This window comes from Plenodomus lingam (assembly GCF_022343315.1).
Source record: "Plenodomus lingam strain CAN1 chromosome Unknown contig_7, whole genome shotgun sequence".
Classification (NCBI taxonomy): domain Eukaryota; kingdom Fungi; phylum Ascomycota; class Dothideomycetes; order Pleosporales; family Leptosphaeriaceae; genus Plenodomus; species Plenodomus lingam.
The window spans coordinates 177,122-192,606 of NW_027093971.1; the positions used below are offsets into that span (position 1 = coordinate 177,122).

The 15,485-nt window shown below is 55.3% G+C and overlaps 6 protein-coding genes across 6 annotated transcripts; all 6 read right to left on the reverse strand.

Moving 5' to 3' along the window:
* Positions 1 to 1,130: 1,130 nt before the first annotated feature.
* IAQ61_009902 (uncharacterized protein) lies at positions 1,131 to 2,786 on the reverse strand (the record flags this gene model as incomplete). Its single annotated transcript, XM_003837788.2, has 1 exon — positions 1,131 to 2,786. The coding sequence occupies one exon, from the start codon at positions 2,784 to 2,786 to the stop codon at positions 1,131 to 1,133; it is 1,656 nt and encodes a 551-aa protein (XP_003837836.2).
* Positions 2,787 to 3,191: 405 nt separating this feature from the next.
* IAQ61_009903 (uncharacterized protein) lies at positions 3,192 to 4,718 on the reverse strand (the record flags this gene model as incomplete). The annotated part of the gene is made up of 2 exons (XM_003837787.1): positions 3,192 to 3,312; positions 3,400 to 4,718. 2 exons carry the CDS (start codon positions 4,716 to 4,718, stop codon positions 3,192 to 3,194), a joined length of 1,440 nt encoding a protein of 479 aa, XP_003837835.1.
* Positions 4,719 to 6,246: 1,528 nt separating this feature from the next.
* On the reverse strand, positions 6,247 to 7,678 carry IAQ61_009904 (uncharacterized protein; the record flags this gene model as incomplete). Its single annotated transcript, XM_066098584.1, has 3 exons — positions 6,247 to 7,407; positions 7,458 to 7,564; positions 7,654 to 7,678. The coding sequence occupies 3 exons, from the start codon at positions 7,676 to 7,678 to the stop codon at positions 6,247 to 6,249; spliced, it is 1,293 nt and encodes a 430-aa protein (XP_065951411.1).
* A 559-nt stretch (positions 7,679 to 8,237) lies between these two features.
* On the reverse strand, positions 8,238 to 9,188 carry IAQ61_009905 (uncharacterized protein; the record flags this gene model as incomplete). Its single annotated transcript, XM_066098585.1, has 2 exons — positions 8,238 to 8,873; positions 8,964 to 9,188. The coding sequence occupies 2 exons, from the start codon at positions 9,186 to 9,188 to the stop codon at positions 8,238 to 8,240; spliced, it is 861 nt and encodes a 286-aa protein (XP_065951412.1).
* A 1,440-nt stretch (positions 9,189 to 10,628) lies between these two features.
* IAQ61_009906 (uncharacterized protein) lies at positions 10,629 to 12,989 on the reverse strand (the record flags this gene model as incomplete). Its single annotated transcript, XM_003837784.2, has 2 exons — positions 10,629 to 12,879; positions 12,955 to 12,989. 2 exons carry the CDS (start codon positions 12,987 to 12,989, stop codon positions 10,629 to 10,631), a joined length of 2,286 nt encoding a protein of 761 aa, XP_003837832.1.
* Positions 12,990 to 13,729: 740 nt separating this feature from the next.
* Positions 13,730 to 15,058, reverse strand: IAQ61_009907 (uncharacterized protein). Its single transcript, XM_003837783.2, has 2 exons — positions 14,657 to 15,058; positions 13,730 to 14,574 (listed from the first exon to the last, which is right to left on the reverse strand). Exons 1-2 carry the CDS (start codon positions 14,906 to 14,908, stop codon positions 13,936 to 13,938), a joined length of 891 nt encoding a protein of 296 aa, XP_003837831.1. The 5' UTR covers positions 14,909 to 15,058; the 3' UTR covers positions 13,730 to 13,935.
* Between the last annotated feature and the right edge of the window lie 427 nt (positions 15,059 to 15,485).

Genomic DNA, 15,485 nt, shown 5'->3' on the forward strand with positions numbered 1-15,485 from the left:
GTGCTTCATCGGTCCGATCTGGGTCCCGGGCAAGTTTTAGCCTCGTCCAATTGCCTGGCGAAGTACCAAGTCTCCATACAAGTACCAGGCGACGGGGTAAGTAAGAGTCATGGCTGGCATGCCTCAGGTATTCAAAGCCATCAATCGACACATGGGATTGGCACGGAATCCTTGAATACTCGAATATCCGTCTCGTCTTTTTTTTTAGGCATTAGCTACCCTATGTGACCCTGGCAGGCCGGACACAGAAGACGTCGTCGAAACGGCACATGTAAACTGTTTCCTCATGCCTTGCCATGCCTTGTTGGTTCAAACATCACATCCGACATGCCTCGGTTCAGGCCAACCACATGGACTGTTTCATCCAACTATTTCTTCAACTGGCAGCTCCATAGAAAGACGATAGACGATAACATGAGATTAATTGAAGGATTGTCCTGCCGCGGCTCCTGTCATGTCTGTACAGTAAGTACTACCACACCAATGGATGAATGGACCAATGCCCGTTGCCAAGTAGCACGCGAACCAACCTTTTGCCTAGGGCAGAAGCGTGAACCCCGAGATTAGAGTCGAATCCTTCAGAAGCTCACAAAGCCCACGCTGCATCGCGGAATTGAATACACAGCAACCCCAGACGTGCAGCGGCTGTCGGCTCTACCTCGCTGCTACTCTCGTCGGCTGGATAGCCAGATTCAGCCAGAGTGCTGTACAAGACCTTCGCCCTCCAGCACGTTTGGCAGACAAGAATTCCACTTTTCATTGCCCACTCTTCCGACGACAGCTCTACCTACCATACGCACCTTTCTTTTTTGATCCGACACCCGCCGCATGCCTCCCACGTCCGGTCGGCTCCCCGCTTGGAGATGGATGCGGAAGCTGGGGGTGTGATAGATGGCATGTCAAGCACACGTGCTAGCCAGGATGTACTGGTACCACAGTAGTTGGTGTTGGCATATGCAACATTGAAAGCAGGAACAAAGCATGGTCCCAGTGTGGTGGTACCGGAAGCCCATGGGAAAGACAAATGCTCCGGTCTAGGAAAAGGTCTCTGCTAATCCAAAGGCGAAAGCCCGTCTAATTGCTGCTTGCATGCAAAACACCAACGTCCACCGCCACATGTGTTGTTTCCCTTAGAGCCCCAATTTGAAGCCTCCCGTACAGCCCGTCTGAAACAAGCCGTCGGGGTCCACTGTGCGACTGACATGCTGCAGGAAAATCTTGTTGTGCCTTGCATATCCCGCAAGAGGGTCTTGCCAGCTCGCGCAGTAATTGAGATGGCGATACGGGTGGCTTGTCCCATGTTCATTAGCAAATCCATCAATCTGCTCAACGGCTCGCCGGGTCCTCGAGTGCACAAACTCGTCGTCGTCGGCCACGGCCCAATTGACAGTAAAGCTAACAAGCACAAGCGGCTCATCATCCGCCATGGACTCGAGACCAAGCACATTGGGGTCGCCCGTGCGCGCCCAGTCGGAGACAAGAGGCTGCAAGCCCAGGGTCCAGGAGAGTTTCTTGATGTTTTGCGTGCGGAAGACAAGGATGGTGTCGCGATAAACTTTGTGCACTGCCTCTAGTGTCGCCGCATCGTTCTTGACGGTCGTCGTGGCGAATTCTTGACGCCGACCAGGTGGGTTGAGCACGCTCATCTCGTCTGTTGCGCTTGTTACAGTGCGCACAGTGCAGGTGCTCCAGAACCGCTGGAGCTTGGAAAAGCCGGATGCTTGCCAGCATGCGGGCCAAGTCTTGCCTTCAGGTGGATTGGTATGGGCAAGGTTGACGGCGATGGCCTGTATGCCCAGTTGCTGGAGGTAGGTAAAGCCAACCAAGGGGCCGGCAGCATTCTCATCCAGCGCCGGTTCATCAGCACTCTGAACACTCTTGTTCACATGGTCATAAAAGGCCGCAAGAACCTTTTGCGCTTGCCATGACGGTAGATAGAGAAAGCCGCTCCAGATGTGTTTGCAAGGAAAGCTACGCGCTACAAAGCGCGTCACAATACCAAAGTTATTCGACCCGCCCTTGAGCGCACGCCAGAGATCCGGGTTCCTCGTTGCAGAAGCCGTGGTAATCGTGCCATCCGCAAGCACGAGCTCGTACTCGATCATGTTGGAGCAGACGAAACCAAAGCGTGGTGAAAAAAAGGATAATCCTCCGCCCAGCGTCAGGCCAGCTACGCCGACGGCAGAATTACGACCACCGGCAACTGCAATGGCTTTGTCGTCTAGAACCTTGTACACATCAATCCATTTACATCCCGCTCCAATCGCCACCGTCTTCCCGTCCTGCGCTGGCGCAACTTCCTTCAACAGCGCAAGATCAATAAGCACACCACCGTCGACACTCGATGCTCCGACAACCGGAGAATGACCCCCAGCCCTCACTGCAAACAGCGGTGTTCCAACCCTCTCCTTGTCGTCATCTTCCTTCTCCCGCAGATCAAACTCACGCCTCAACACCTTCACCACCTTTGCCAACTCCCACACATTTCTTGGCTGCACAACACACGACGGAACAACTTCGCAAGCCTTCTGATCCCAATACGCATTCACCGCGCCCTCAAACGCAACACGCGTCTCCGGTGTGATGACGATATGCGGAAGGGCAGCGACCAGTTTCGATCTCAACAGCCGTGCAGGCTTCGATGCACTGTCTGTGATGCGACCGCCTGGCTTCTCCGCTTCGGCATCCTGTTGGATTTGCGATGTATGAGCGCGAATGCGGTTCCGGATGTATACATAGGTTAGGAGAATGGCGATGCATGTTATCGAGACTGTAGAGAAGCCCATGGTCGGGTGGTGTGTATGTGGGGGTTGAGGGGAGGGGGCGCGTTAGGGGTAGACGATCATTGTCTTGCTTCTAGTGCTGTTCCATCCTGCTCTCGGGACGTGGTAGAATGCTAATCAAGGGGGTGAATGGGTAATCAGATGCAAGGTGTGAAGAAACTGACAAGCATCTTAGACGACTCAGCTGGCCAAGTCTGCTCAATGACGTAATTAGGCACGACAGGCATTTTCCTCGCCCCCCTGTATGTCAACATGCAAGACAAGAATAGGGGAAATATCTGGGTATTGATGCATGTATATCATTATCAAGGATATTTATCTGCCATGTACGCCGTCACCTATTCATCATCACGTCTCACGCTTTTTACAGTCACAAACAGGTTTTACCTCATCCCATCCCTAGCCACCTTACTCGAGGCCAACGCTAATAGCAGCCAATGCCCAATCAAAGAAACCCGCACACGTATCCAGGATGTTCTGGTTGAACTCTGTCAGCGTGGGGTAGAAGTTTGTCGAGTAGCCGAATTCCCTGGGTAGACAAAGTGTTAGCATTTCATTCATTCATCATTGACTCTGGCGAAATACAACTGAGCCCAAAAGAAAAAAGACGACTTACATGGTGAAACCATGGACCTTGTTGGCACCGCTGATGGCGTAGACTCGGCTGGCGGCATAGTCGTCACTGGCTCCGGAAGTGGCGTACAGGCCGGCAGACTGGATGGAAGAATACCTACGACCGCCAACCGCGGCCATGCCAGCTGCGGTCCTCGAAGCAACGCTCCTGATGTTGTTGGCGTCGGTGGCCGGGAGGTACTCTCTGTATGCGGTGTCACCGAGAACACCGCGTCTGCCGTCGTAGGCGGGGTTGAGGAAGTTCATGGTCGGGGTGGTGGTCTGGAGCTCGTCACTGCCCCAATTGTACAGAATCTCGCCAATGGCCGAGTGGATGTCCATGAACCAGCGAATCTTGGGAAAGGACGAGTAGACCGAGACGTGGTTCTTGGTCTCTGCCTCGGAAGCCGGGGCGGTGCCGTAAAAGGCCTCGGAGCTTGGTGACGAGGAAGCAGGCGCTTCGCTGGGGGCAAAGTATCGCCTAAAGTTCCATAAAAAGTCAAAGTTGCGGTTGATGTCTACACCGATGGAGGTTCCACTGGACCCGGATCGTGTGTTCCTGTTCTTGCGCCAGAACGAGTTGGACGATTGGTCGTAGGCAACACCGTCGGGGTTGACGAGCGGGAAGACGACGATGCCGGCCGCAAGAACAGACTTGACCTGGGCATTCGTGTAGGTCTTGCGGCCATAGGTCAGACCCGTGTTGGCCTTGTTGGCCGCCAGCAAATCGGCAATGAAGTAGAGAATCTGGTCAGGGCCTCCGCGCTCACGAGCGTGCATGCCCGCACTGAAGTAGAGGTGGTACTTGGACTTGTCTGTGCCTGCGCCCACGTAGATGAGGGTCGAGGTTTGGCCCTGGAAGGACCTGTTCGGGAGCGCGAGGGTGTTGGCACCATACGCGGTTGCAAGGCCCCTGATAGCCGAGTTGATTTCATTCACATTCATAAGGCTGCTGATAGTCGAGCCCGCAGGCTTGGTTCCCAGGCCAGACGGTGCCACGGCGCCACCCTGGAAACGGTCTCCCGTGCCGATGGGGGCGGCATCGGCTCGCTTGACGATTTCCTCACGGTGGATGGTGAATTCGGGGTCGGATTCAAACTCCTTGGTCAGGTGGAGGATTTGCTGCTCGGTGAGCAGGGCATTGAGCTTGAACCTGCCATCGTCGGTGGGGATGGCCACTGGCCGACAGCCAAAGTCGTAGGTGTCGTTGCGCACGACATCAAGAAAGTGTGCTGCTGTGGGTGCCTTCATATGAACAGGCAAGAGGTTGCCGAGCACAACAGTGCTCTGCAGAATCAATGAGGCAGCAAGAGAGTACTTCATGATGACGGCGGCGACAGCAACAGCAGGCAGGGGAAAGGGAGGATGAAGAACGAAAGGGAATCAAAGGGGATGAGTTGCCTACCCAGGTTGCTGCTGGACTATAAGAAGAAGAAGAAGAAGCAGCAGCAGCAGCAGCAGCCGCCGTAGCAGCGAGAGGGCCCCTTTCATACCTCGGACCCTCCACAAGCATTCCAGTCGTACAATCGACCTTCTCTTAGGAGGTTGGGCGGGTGATATCCCAGTTGCACCCATGTATGCCTATACGGACGCATACTCGGCTCCCATTGGGTCCATTGGCGAATTGCACGAGGCGCTAACAAGATGGCCTTCCCCTTTGGTACTACATCCGTTCCCAGCTTTGCGACTTGGTTTGATCCACCTGCCCCGATGGTCCTTGGTTCCTTGTCGGATGCTTGTCGGCATGGGCCATCCTGCATCTGTGTGTACTATACAAGAACGCTAAGCAGCGAGATAAGATAGATTAACGAAAAGCTGGACTTGAGCAGGTCCCCCCATATTTGTTGCGAGTCGCAGTGTCCGTGGTCTTGCCACTCTCTTCCGAACATCCTTATCGAGACTGTTGACCGCTGTAGTATACGAAGACTGGGGCTGGGGGCTGGGGGTTGCAAGGGACATTGTAAATGCAGGCTTGAAATAGGCATGTATGGATGTATGGATGTATACATGTATGAATGTATGAATGTATGAATGTATACATGTATGAATGTATGAATGTATACATGTATGAATGTATAAATGTATACATGTATGAATGTATAAATGTATGAATGTATAAATGTATACACGTATACATGTACTGGGCCTATTATATACACACAGTAATCAGTACACAATAAACACTTCCTCCCTCATCCCAAGACATCCCAACCCCCCACCAATCCAGCAAGTTCTACACATGCAATAGCATATAAATAGCCAAGTCACTTGGCACCCTACCCCCCCCCCCCCCCCACCATTCCATTTATCACAAACAGCGCCGCATCCATCGACATCTAGAAAACCAAACTCTGCATCCCGTTAGTACCGTACAATGGACAAACTACAAGAACAATTCTCTAAAACACGCACCAAGCAAACACCCATCCACTGCCTCGTACCCTGCATCCCAGCTACCTGTCCTGTCTACCCACTCCACTGTAGAGTAGGTGCAGACAAAGTACCTACTGCACGTGCTCGGGGCTCCAGCGGAGGTATTTGCACAAAGTGGAGGCCCGGTCCGCGGTGACGGTCGGTCCCGTTACCGGTACGGAACCCGCGTTGGCGAGACAAAAAGTGGCCGGTGACACGTGCGACGCACGTTTGCATGGACGGTGAACAAAGGTCCCAAGGTGCCGAGTCATATGTACTGTGGCATTGGCAGCAGTAGGTACAAGGTACACGATCCAACGCCAGCACCTCTTGGCTTTGGGGGCGGTAGAGGGAGTCAAAATACATGCAGAGAAATACAACATCTAGTGGGAGGGAACTTCGAAACCATCTTCTTTGTAACAACTACAGTACCACCACCCTATTCTGCTACCCAAACAGCAGCCATGCCCATGCCAGTCCCAATACACATGCTCGTCACCCCGACCTTCTCCCCCCTCCTCTTCAACTCCGTCAACAGCGTGCTCACCTGTCTCGCCCCCGTCACCCCCAACGGATGCCCAAACGCAATCGCGCCACCCTTTGGATTAATCTTCTCCTGCTCGATGCCCAGCTCATTGATGCAGTAGAGACATTGACTCGCAAATGCCTCGTTGATTTCAAAAATATCAACGTCCGCCTTTGACAGGCCCGTCTTCTCGAGCACGACGGGGATGGCGGCGGCGGGGCCCACGCCCATGAGCAGAGGTGGGACGCCGACGATCGAGGCCTGGACAAACTTGCCGATGATGGGTTGGCCGAGGCGGCGGGCTGTGCTGCGCTTCATGAGGAGGACGGCGGCAGCGCCATCCGAGATTTGCGAGGCGTTGCCCGCGTGAATGGAGCCGTCTTTGCTGAAGGCGGGGCGGATCTTGGAGAGGGATTCTGCGGTGATGTTGGGGCGGATGCCGTCGTCTTGGGAGACGGTGATTGTTTTTGTTTCGTCAGTCTTGGGGTCTGTCCATTTGACGGTCAGGGGAGCGATTTCCTCGTCAAAGAGGCCTTGCTTTTGCGCCGCGACCGCCTTTTGGAAGGATGAGGCGGCAAACTTGTCCTGCTCGGAGCGGGGAATGCCTTTGGCCTTTGCCATTTGCTCCGAGAGCACGCCCATGGGGACCTTGCAGTTCTTGGCCTCGGGATGCGAGTCGAGCAGTTCGCTGAACTCGCTCACTGCGTTGGGGCCGTACTGTGTCGACATGCTTTCTGCGCCAGCACCGATGCCGACCTCGATCATGCCGCTCTTGATGGCGTTGGCAATGTCGACACAGGCTTGGAGACCGCTCGAGCATTGTCGGTTCAACGACTTGACGGCGGTGGTGACGGGGAAGCCGGCGGCGAGGGCAGCAGCGCGGAATTCCGTAGCGCCTCCGCCTGGGGCGAGGACAGCGCCGACAGCAATGTCTTCGACGAGGCTGGGGTCGATGCCGGATCGCTGGATGAGGGCTTTGAAGGCGCCGTGAAGGAGATCCGAGGCCTGCGTGTCTTTGAAACCACCTTTGCCACCCTTGGTGAAGGGCGTGCGAAGAGCGCAGGTTACGACGACCTGGACACGTCGGTCAACTGAGGCTGTCCAGCAAAAGCGCAGATACTCACATCATCATCATGCTTCTCCAGCATGCCCGCCTTGCCCTTGATGCCAGCACCCGACTTTGCACTGCTTCCGGTCAAATGCGCCTCGACCTGCGTAAGACGCTCTTGGACTGTGTATAGTTCGTCAGCTTCTTCTCCATCCATGCATTCCTTCGTGCCTTCAGCACACATGCATCAGACACCACGCCCACACACATACCTTTACTCGGTGCCTGGTTAGCCATGATATCCACTTCTCTACCACAAGAGTGCAAGCAGAAAGCCAAAACGCAAAAAGTACAGTGATGGAAGAAAGACACAAACAGAGGGCGGCGCTCGAGGTCGACAGCTGATGTACCCACGCCACTAGCCTTTTAACCGAGGCAATTTCCTCTTTTGCACTAGTCTGTCCGGCCCCAGGATGGCTGGGGCTGGCTGTGGGGGGGCGCCATCGTCCTCTTCGGGTTTCACATGCAAGAGAGGGAGAGGCTGTGGGTTGGCGTCGAGTTCACATGTAAGTGGTTTGTGGAGTAAGAGGGTCGGGGGAAATGGGCATGTGAAAGAGGAGGTTGGAGGTGAATGGGATTAGAATGAGCTTTTTGTGGTGCGAGGACAGGACCAGTCAGGAGAATGCATGTGGGATTCAAAGCATCCTAGTGTGCTCGGTGCTCAATCTTGTGAATGCATCCCATTCTTCATCATACTACTTATCCCCAAGCATACCACTCTTCTCGCCCCTCCCTCTCCCTGCAAACGCCTTGCTCAAGTGCATTCACACTTTCGTCATCAACACCCCCAGCCCCTTCATCTGCTGGCACCCTCTCCCTCCTCGTCCTCGTCTCCCCTCGTCCTCGAATCCCGCATCTGCCTCTCCAGCTCATCCGCGATGCTCCCCCGCTGCACCTCCTCGTACCCCGGCGGCGCCTCATTCGGCGGCGCTGGCGCTTGAAACCGGTCTTGCCTGGGAGGACTCCTCTCTACACTCGCATGGCGCACAGCGGGACTCTGGGGCACAGGCGCTGCGAGAACGGGCGGGTCCGGTGCATCCGCTACCGATACTCTCTCGTGGCGGCCGCTGTCCTCGTAGGCTGGCAGGTCATCCAGATGCACGGTGTTCATGTCGAGGGGGGCGGCGGTGCCAGTACGGCTGTCGACGACGTGTGCGCCGGTTTCGCGCGCCACGTCGACGGCTTGTCGCAGGCGCTCCTTGAGCCGCTCAAAGATACTGGCAAAGTCGAAGGCGCCGCCTTCTTTGAACTCCATGACGAGTTCTAGTTCGGCGTGCTGGGGAGGGATACCGCCGCCGGGTACGGGCTGGACGACGGCTTCCCATTTGTTCGCACCGAACCAGGGCGCGGTGACACGGGAGTCTATGACGTTGAGGATGGGGACGGCAAAGGATTGTAGGGTTGGGGTTGGGGAGATGGGGAGGTAGATTAACTGAACGCTCTTGTTAGCCTGGTGTTGATGGTATGCTGGTCATGGCAATATGTGACAGGGAAGACAGAGAGAGAGAGAGGACAGACATACCCGTCGATTGGTAAGATAGATGACACCCGACTTGCATTGCTGTGAATACGACTCAGCAGGCGCATGTCCATGGCTCGTCTGCAGCGAAAGCGTAGTCCGTGGAGGAGACTGATACAACGTCTGTTCGCCCGGTAAAGGTGTATACCCGCCGCTCTCAGCGAGCATAACCCAGCTATTCCGCCCATTAGCCTTGAACTTCTTAACATCCTCCTTTGCGCGACCCATATTTGCAACTGCCCAAAACAACCCCGCCCCCGCAACTCGACTGCTCCAGCAGCGTAAGGGGTGGGCTCTCTCGTGTGCTGCTAGGCCCAGCCAGCCTCACAGACGGCCGTATGCAACCGAAGAGCCCAGTCTAGGCCAGGACTGCATGGAACAGTACGGCGGGACGGGGTAGGGAGATACCTAGTAGTAGCGGGGACAAGGAGTAGGGATAGAAGAGAGAAGGAAATGAAGAAAGGAAAAGGGAATAACACACTTGACACTCATCTTCACAGCCTCCACCTAGTCCAGTCCGGTCAAGCCAACTCGACTCGACTCGACTCGACTCAACTTCCCACCACACTTTTCCTCAATCAACCCCTGTACAATCCAGTATAATAAAAAAGAACCCCACTCTTGCCTCTTGCACAACAAAATGTAAAACAGAAGCGTGAATCCTAGACCAACATCTCAGTCACGCCCAGCACCAGAAATCCCACACACACACACACACACACACATACCTTATAGCTACACCCGCTCAGCCAGCTAGCAGAAAATATAGCGTAAAATAGCGTACGGTAGTAGAAAATAGTATAGTGTATCCAGTACGATACGGTATGGATGGGACAGAGTAAGATAAGGCTACAGCCAAAGGGGCAAGCCAAGGCTACGAGGTACACTTAGGTCGGGTAGGCAGGTACTACTACGTACTGTAGTCATGTAGTCATGTATGTAAGTATGCAAAAGCATGAAGGTAGGTAGAGTAAGTACTCCTAGGCCATCCCCTCCCCTTCCCCGCCAAACACCTCGTCACCTCGCTCCCCAAACGCACACGCGCCCCAAGCGCCCGCAAAATAAACGGCCCGATGCTTCCCCCGCACATGCAGACATGCATCACACCAGCAGGCCAGAACACGGCGGACGAAAAAGCATGGGAACAGAGGCAAGGGCTGCGTGTGGTGTAGTGTATATGCTGCAGTGCGGTAGGTACAACAGCGTCTAGCAGCGTGGGTGCGGGGCTGGATGCGGTGAACAGTCAGTCCGTTCCCACCCGTAGGTACCGGTACAGGCAAGTAGTGAGAAGCATGCAAGGTGCAGGAACCAAACCAACCCGAGGTTTGAAGATGATGTTACTGTCAAAAGGGTTTAATCATGGTCATGTCTGGTTTCCACCTACCATGGAGAACCTCTTGTCAAGCCTTCACCTTGACGAAATGAATGCACTGCATGTCCAAGGTGGAAGGACATTGGCATTCTTTTAGAGAGGAGACTTTGAGATGGTGCTTCACTCGACTTCATAACCACCACTCTCCTCGGGCATTGCCACCATCTCAATTCATATTACTACCAAGTGAATAGTAGAAGCCGTCTGAAAAGAGTTGCATCTCGGATCATCCCAATGAACCCCCCTCTCTCAAACCAAAAAAAAAAAACATCACCCCCCCTCCCCCCCCCAACCCATCACGACCGCTCCTCCCTCTCCGTCACCGTCCACCGCCTCTTCGGCCCCCGCCCATGCTCATAAACATCGTCCAACCTCGGCGGTCCCCAAAGCCCCTGTCCTGCTTTTGGCTGCGCCGCCTTCGCGCCCCAAAGACCCAGTCCTGCAGAGGCCGACGCTGTCGCAGCGGAGCCAGACTTGCGATCCTGAGCCTTGACGAGCGGCGCAATCATATCACCCGTCTCCCGCTCTTCCTTGTCGTCCATCTTGGTCTGCGGGTCGAGCGTGTCGGTGGAGCCGTCGAGGTTGGGTGGAGTACTGGCTGCATTTTCTGCTGATCTGGGTTTGGGTTTGGGCTGGTGTTGATGGTAGCCGCTTAGGAAGTCGGCGCCTGGACTGGCACTTCCATCACTGCCTGTGTCGTGGACCGGGGTGCGGGCACCAGACCATAGCCCGGACGGTGACGCAGCTCCACTGGCGGTGGAGAAACTCGAAGTGTACATGGAGCGCGACCCTGTGCTCGTCGTTCGTCGTACGCTGCCGAGCGAACTGTTCCAGCTCCGGTTGGATTCGCCCATGGAGAAGGGCGAGTCGATGGGGCTGTTCGCTGCCGGTAAGCCAGTGAGCCTGCGACGAGAGTCGAGTGATGGATTGGAGACGACGGCTGGTGACTGAGACGGTGGCTGTGCTTGAGGAGGCTTTGCAGGATCAACGCCAGGCCGCAGATGGTCGACGGAGGCAAGCAGCTTCATCTCGTACGTCTCTGCCATGCCAGGGTCTGCAACCGATAGTCGGCGTTCATGCAGGGTAGGTACCGCTGCCTTCATAGGAGTCTCCCTACGCACTGCCATGGACAACGAAGCCAGGCCGACATCGATGAGCACAGGCTGGTTCGACATGGCCCCGAGCAGCGCATTGCAACCTGCGCCATGTGTCACCAAAATCAACACCAACTCTTCGTCCTCTTCGGCCTCCACGTTGTTGTCTAGCTTGAGAGATGGATCCGCTGCAGGACGCGATGGCGGTGGCGGTGACGGCTTGTTCGACAGGACCTTGAACATGAAGCCTGGAACGTGCTCTTTCGGTGGCTCTGCGCCATGAGCGTGGTACCATTCCATCATGCCAGATATGCCTCTGCGAAATCGCTTGTGCATCGTGCTCCACTCGTCACCGTATTCGCCGCCGTCGCCCCAATCCTGCGGTGGCCGCATACTGTCCCACTGGAAGTCGACCTGGATACAGGCATCTTGTGCATGGGCAACGTACCCGCGCGGTATGGGATCCGAGGGAGTGACCGAGTACGTCGGAGCAGGCGGCTCGTAGGCGCGGCCCGGTGCAGGTACGTGTGCTGCAGGAGACATGGATCCTGCCGCTTCTCTTGACCTTGACCTCTGTAGTGTAAGGGTGCTAGCATCACTGCTTGAGCGCTCTCTGAACGCGGATGCCTGGGCCAGACTCCCTGCGGCAGTACCCATCCCACTGGCTTGCGAGCTTGGCCCTTTGGTGTTGGAGACTGCTGATTTTCCACCCCAGCCACCCGGGAAATGGCCCTTTGTACTATTCGCAGCCATTTCCAGAATTTGGTCTCCTCTGCGCAGCAGGCCTGCTTTTGCACCTGCTACCATCATGGTCGAAGCGGGGGGTGGTGTGATGTCGGCATAGTAGTCTGGCGAGAGCCATTCACCGAGAAAGGCATCTACGCGCAGTAGTATCTTGTCTGGTCCTGCGCGGGGCTTGTACGAGATGTCGAGATTGGGGTCGAAAAGCGGCTGGACACGAGGGGAGCTTGCTCGATCTGTTTTTGATTGCGATGATGAGGTGGTGCTGGCGCTGCCGTTGCCGAGAGGGCTCTTCCTGTCCTTGGACGGTGGCGCGGGGGTCTTGAGTGTGGGCGTGGTGGCAGGCAACGACTCGTATTGCGTGATTCCGGCGGCGATGGCTGTGCTCGTCTGGACGCACCTGAGGAAGGGGCTCGTGTGTATGACAATCTTGCGCTTCTTCTTCTTCTTGTTGGGGCGCTGCTCACCACGGCCTCGACCATGCTCGGCGGGGCATATGTGCAGCTTGTCGAGGCCGAGTTGTGAGGGATCGGTCTTGGTCTTGGCTGCCGCTGTCGCTGCAAGCTCGTGGTCCCGCTGGTAGAGAAGGGCAGCGATACGCTGGCCCAGGGCCTTGCCTTGCATCCAGCCGCCATAGGTCAGGGGAGGGTCGTAGGGGGTTGGGGAAGTGAGGTGCCATGTCTTGTCGGCGGCGTCGAGGCGGGCCCCATGTCTACACGGCATGTGGTGTTAGCCATGCCAGCTCTTGGAAAGCGGAGCCGCGAACATGAGTGGAGAGTGTCGGTACCTGGCTACTACGACTACGGCAGGCCCCTTGGCCATGGCCACTAACTAGTAAGATACGTCGCGATTGGGGTAGAGTACCAATGGGTTTGTTAGGGATACCACTAAGTCATGTAGGTATAGTTGCCGTTGGGTGGGATCTGGCGTGGCTCGGGCGTGTATTGCAGAATAAAGGTCTAGGTCTAGGGAGCATGGGAAGAGAGCAGCCAACCCGGTCTTCTGGAACCACGACTTTGTTTGTCTCTACAGGGTTCTCGCCGAAGCGGTGTTTGTATGTGTGTTGTCAGCCTGTAGGGTAGGTAGGTAGGTAGGTAGCAATCAAGATTGTCATGCTGGGAAGACCCAAGGGCGACCGCGCAGAAGCTAGGACACTCAACTCTCGACACAAAGAAGGAGGGCGGCCGGTGGTGTGTGTGAGGGGTATTGTATGGTATGCTATGTGTATGCTATGCTATGTCATGTGTATACTATGTATTGTGGTGGCAGTCGTGCACAGAGAGTGTGTGGTCCATTCCAAGCTCCAGTACCGTACTATCGTAATGTTAGGTAAAGTTACTACTGCTCTTCCTCTTCTCGTCCACAACCCAGCACCCAGCCAGCGCCTCGCCTCTCCCAAAGCACGTGGCTGGTCGGGGGTGGCTTGGAGATTCAGAACTTACACAGGTAGTACCGGTATAGAATACGTACGAAACAAAGTAGTCCCGTTCCGTTCCGTACCGCCAACGGCAATGCAGCGACGTTACCGGTACCTAGTGGGGCTCAAAGCTTGGACGGGGATTGACCATCTTCCACTATACTACCACAGTGTACAACCAGTACGGTGACTTGGACAAGCAATGTCTTTTCATCTCATGTGCGTTCATGATATTGCTCGCCTATCTTTATCAAGCATCGCCTGCCCGAGAATGCCAGACAAACTAAAAGTCGTCATGTAGAGTACACAACATCCTACCCACCTACCGGTACTACTCTAGACACCCCACAATCACTCCAAGTAATCTCCCCCAGTCTCCTTGTGAATGACATCAAACATCGGTTTGGCCGAGAACCACCCAGCCATTGGCGTTCCCACCGCCTTGTATGTGTATCCAGCATCCTCTTCATCGATCTTCACAGTCTCCCCCCCTCGCCCTGCAGCCGCCGCATCAGCCAGGAGCTGCGCATGACAACATTTCTCCAAGCTCACGAACCAAAACACCGCTTCCTCGATAGTCTTCCCCACCGTCAACAGCCCATGGTTCTGCAGCAAGGCCGCCTTTTTCCCGCCCAACGCACGCGCAATGTTCTGGCCCTCTTCGGCGGCCAGCACAATCCCATTGAAGCTCTCGTACAGGACGTGGTCGTTGTGGAAGGCGCATGAATCCTGCGTAATGATGTCGAGCTTGCGGCCGAGCGCGCAATAGGCGCGTCCATACATGGAGTGCGAGTGCGCGGCGCATATTACATCCGGCCGTGCCTCGTGCACGGCGTGGTGAATCATGTATGCGGCCGTGTTCAGGAGACGAACTTCGCCCCCGTCAATCACCTCGCCTTTGGCATTGACGAGAAGGAGGTCAGAGGCCTTGATCAAGCTGAATGCGATTCCAAACGGGTTCACCCAAAACGTGTTTGGGTCGACGGGGTCCTAGATGCAACACATTCATCAGCCCAGTCCCCCTTCACTGTAGAAGAGAAGTTGCTGCTGGATAGACTAAAAGATGACCCACCCTCAATGTGATATGTCCCGCCACCCCCTCATCGAAGCCAAACTTCCCAAAGATGCGAAAGGCAGCAGCTAGTCGGCCCTTGAGGTAGGCCCGTTCTTTGTAGGGATCGCTGAATGTAGGTGGGCTAGGGAACTTGAGTGCCTGTGCTTCTACTGCCTTTACATCTAAGCCAGGCTCCAGTGGAGCCGGGCGGGTGGTGTTTACTTGGATGTCGTCGCCGGCCCGAGCCTCGATTGCAGATGGGGGTGCCATGGTTATAATTGTGTAGAGTTGAGATCAGCGTTCTGCTAATCAATCGCTAAGAGTTCGAGAACAACCGAAAGATCTCAAAAGAATGCGCAAGCAGAAATCAGGATGTTGAATTCCACTCAAAAAATACTCGATCAAAGACTAGGTAAAGTGTTTGTCAAGAGAAAGATAGACGCCATCCCCCTCCCTCCCTTCCCCCCTCTTTAACGCCCACCTACCTGCCCACCATCCCTCCCCATCGCAACCTCGGTGCAACTCCATCGGAACCCGCCCTAAACATCCTTCACACCCACGACACCACCAACAAACTGCACAAAATCCTTGTCTTGCAGCTCCATGGGCCAATGGAAGCACCCGCGGTTGGCCAGGACTTCGGTTGCGGATACGGATGCGGGGCATATGTCGCGGGGTTGAAGGGGGGATTCGGCTGCGAGAGCGAACGTAGGCCTGATGGGTACTGGTGGCCCTTTTTTATGATCGGCTCACAGAGTTCCTTTATGAACGTGCCTAGCTTTTGTTGTAGCTCTGGCGGGAAAGAAAGTTGTAGCGTAGAGTAGGTATACGGAGCTGCCTCGGACTT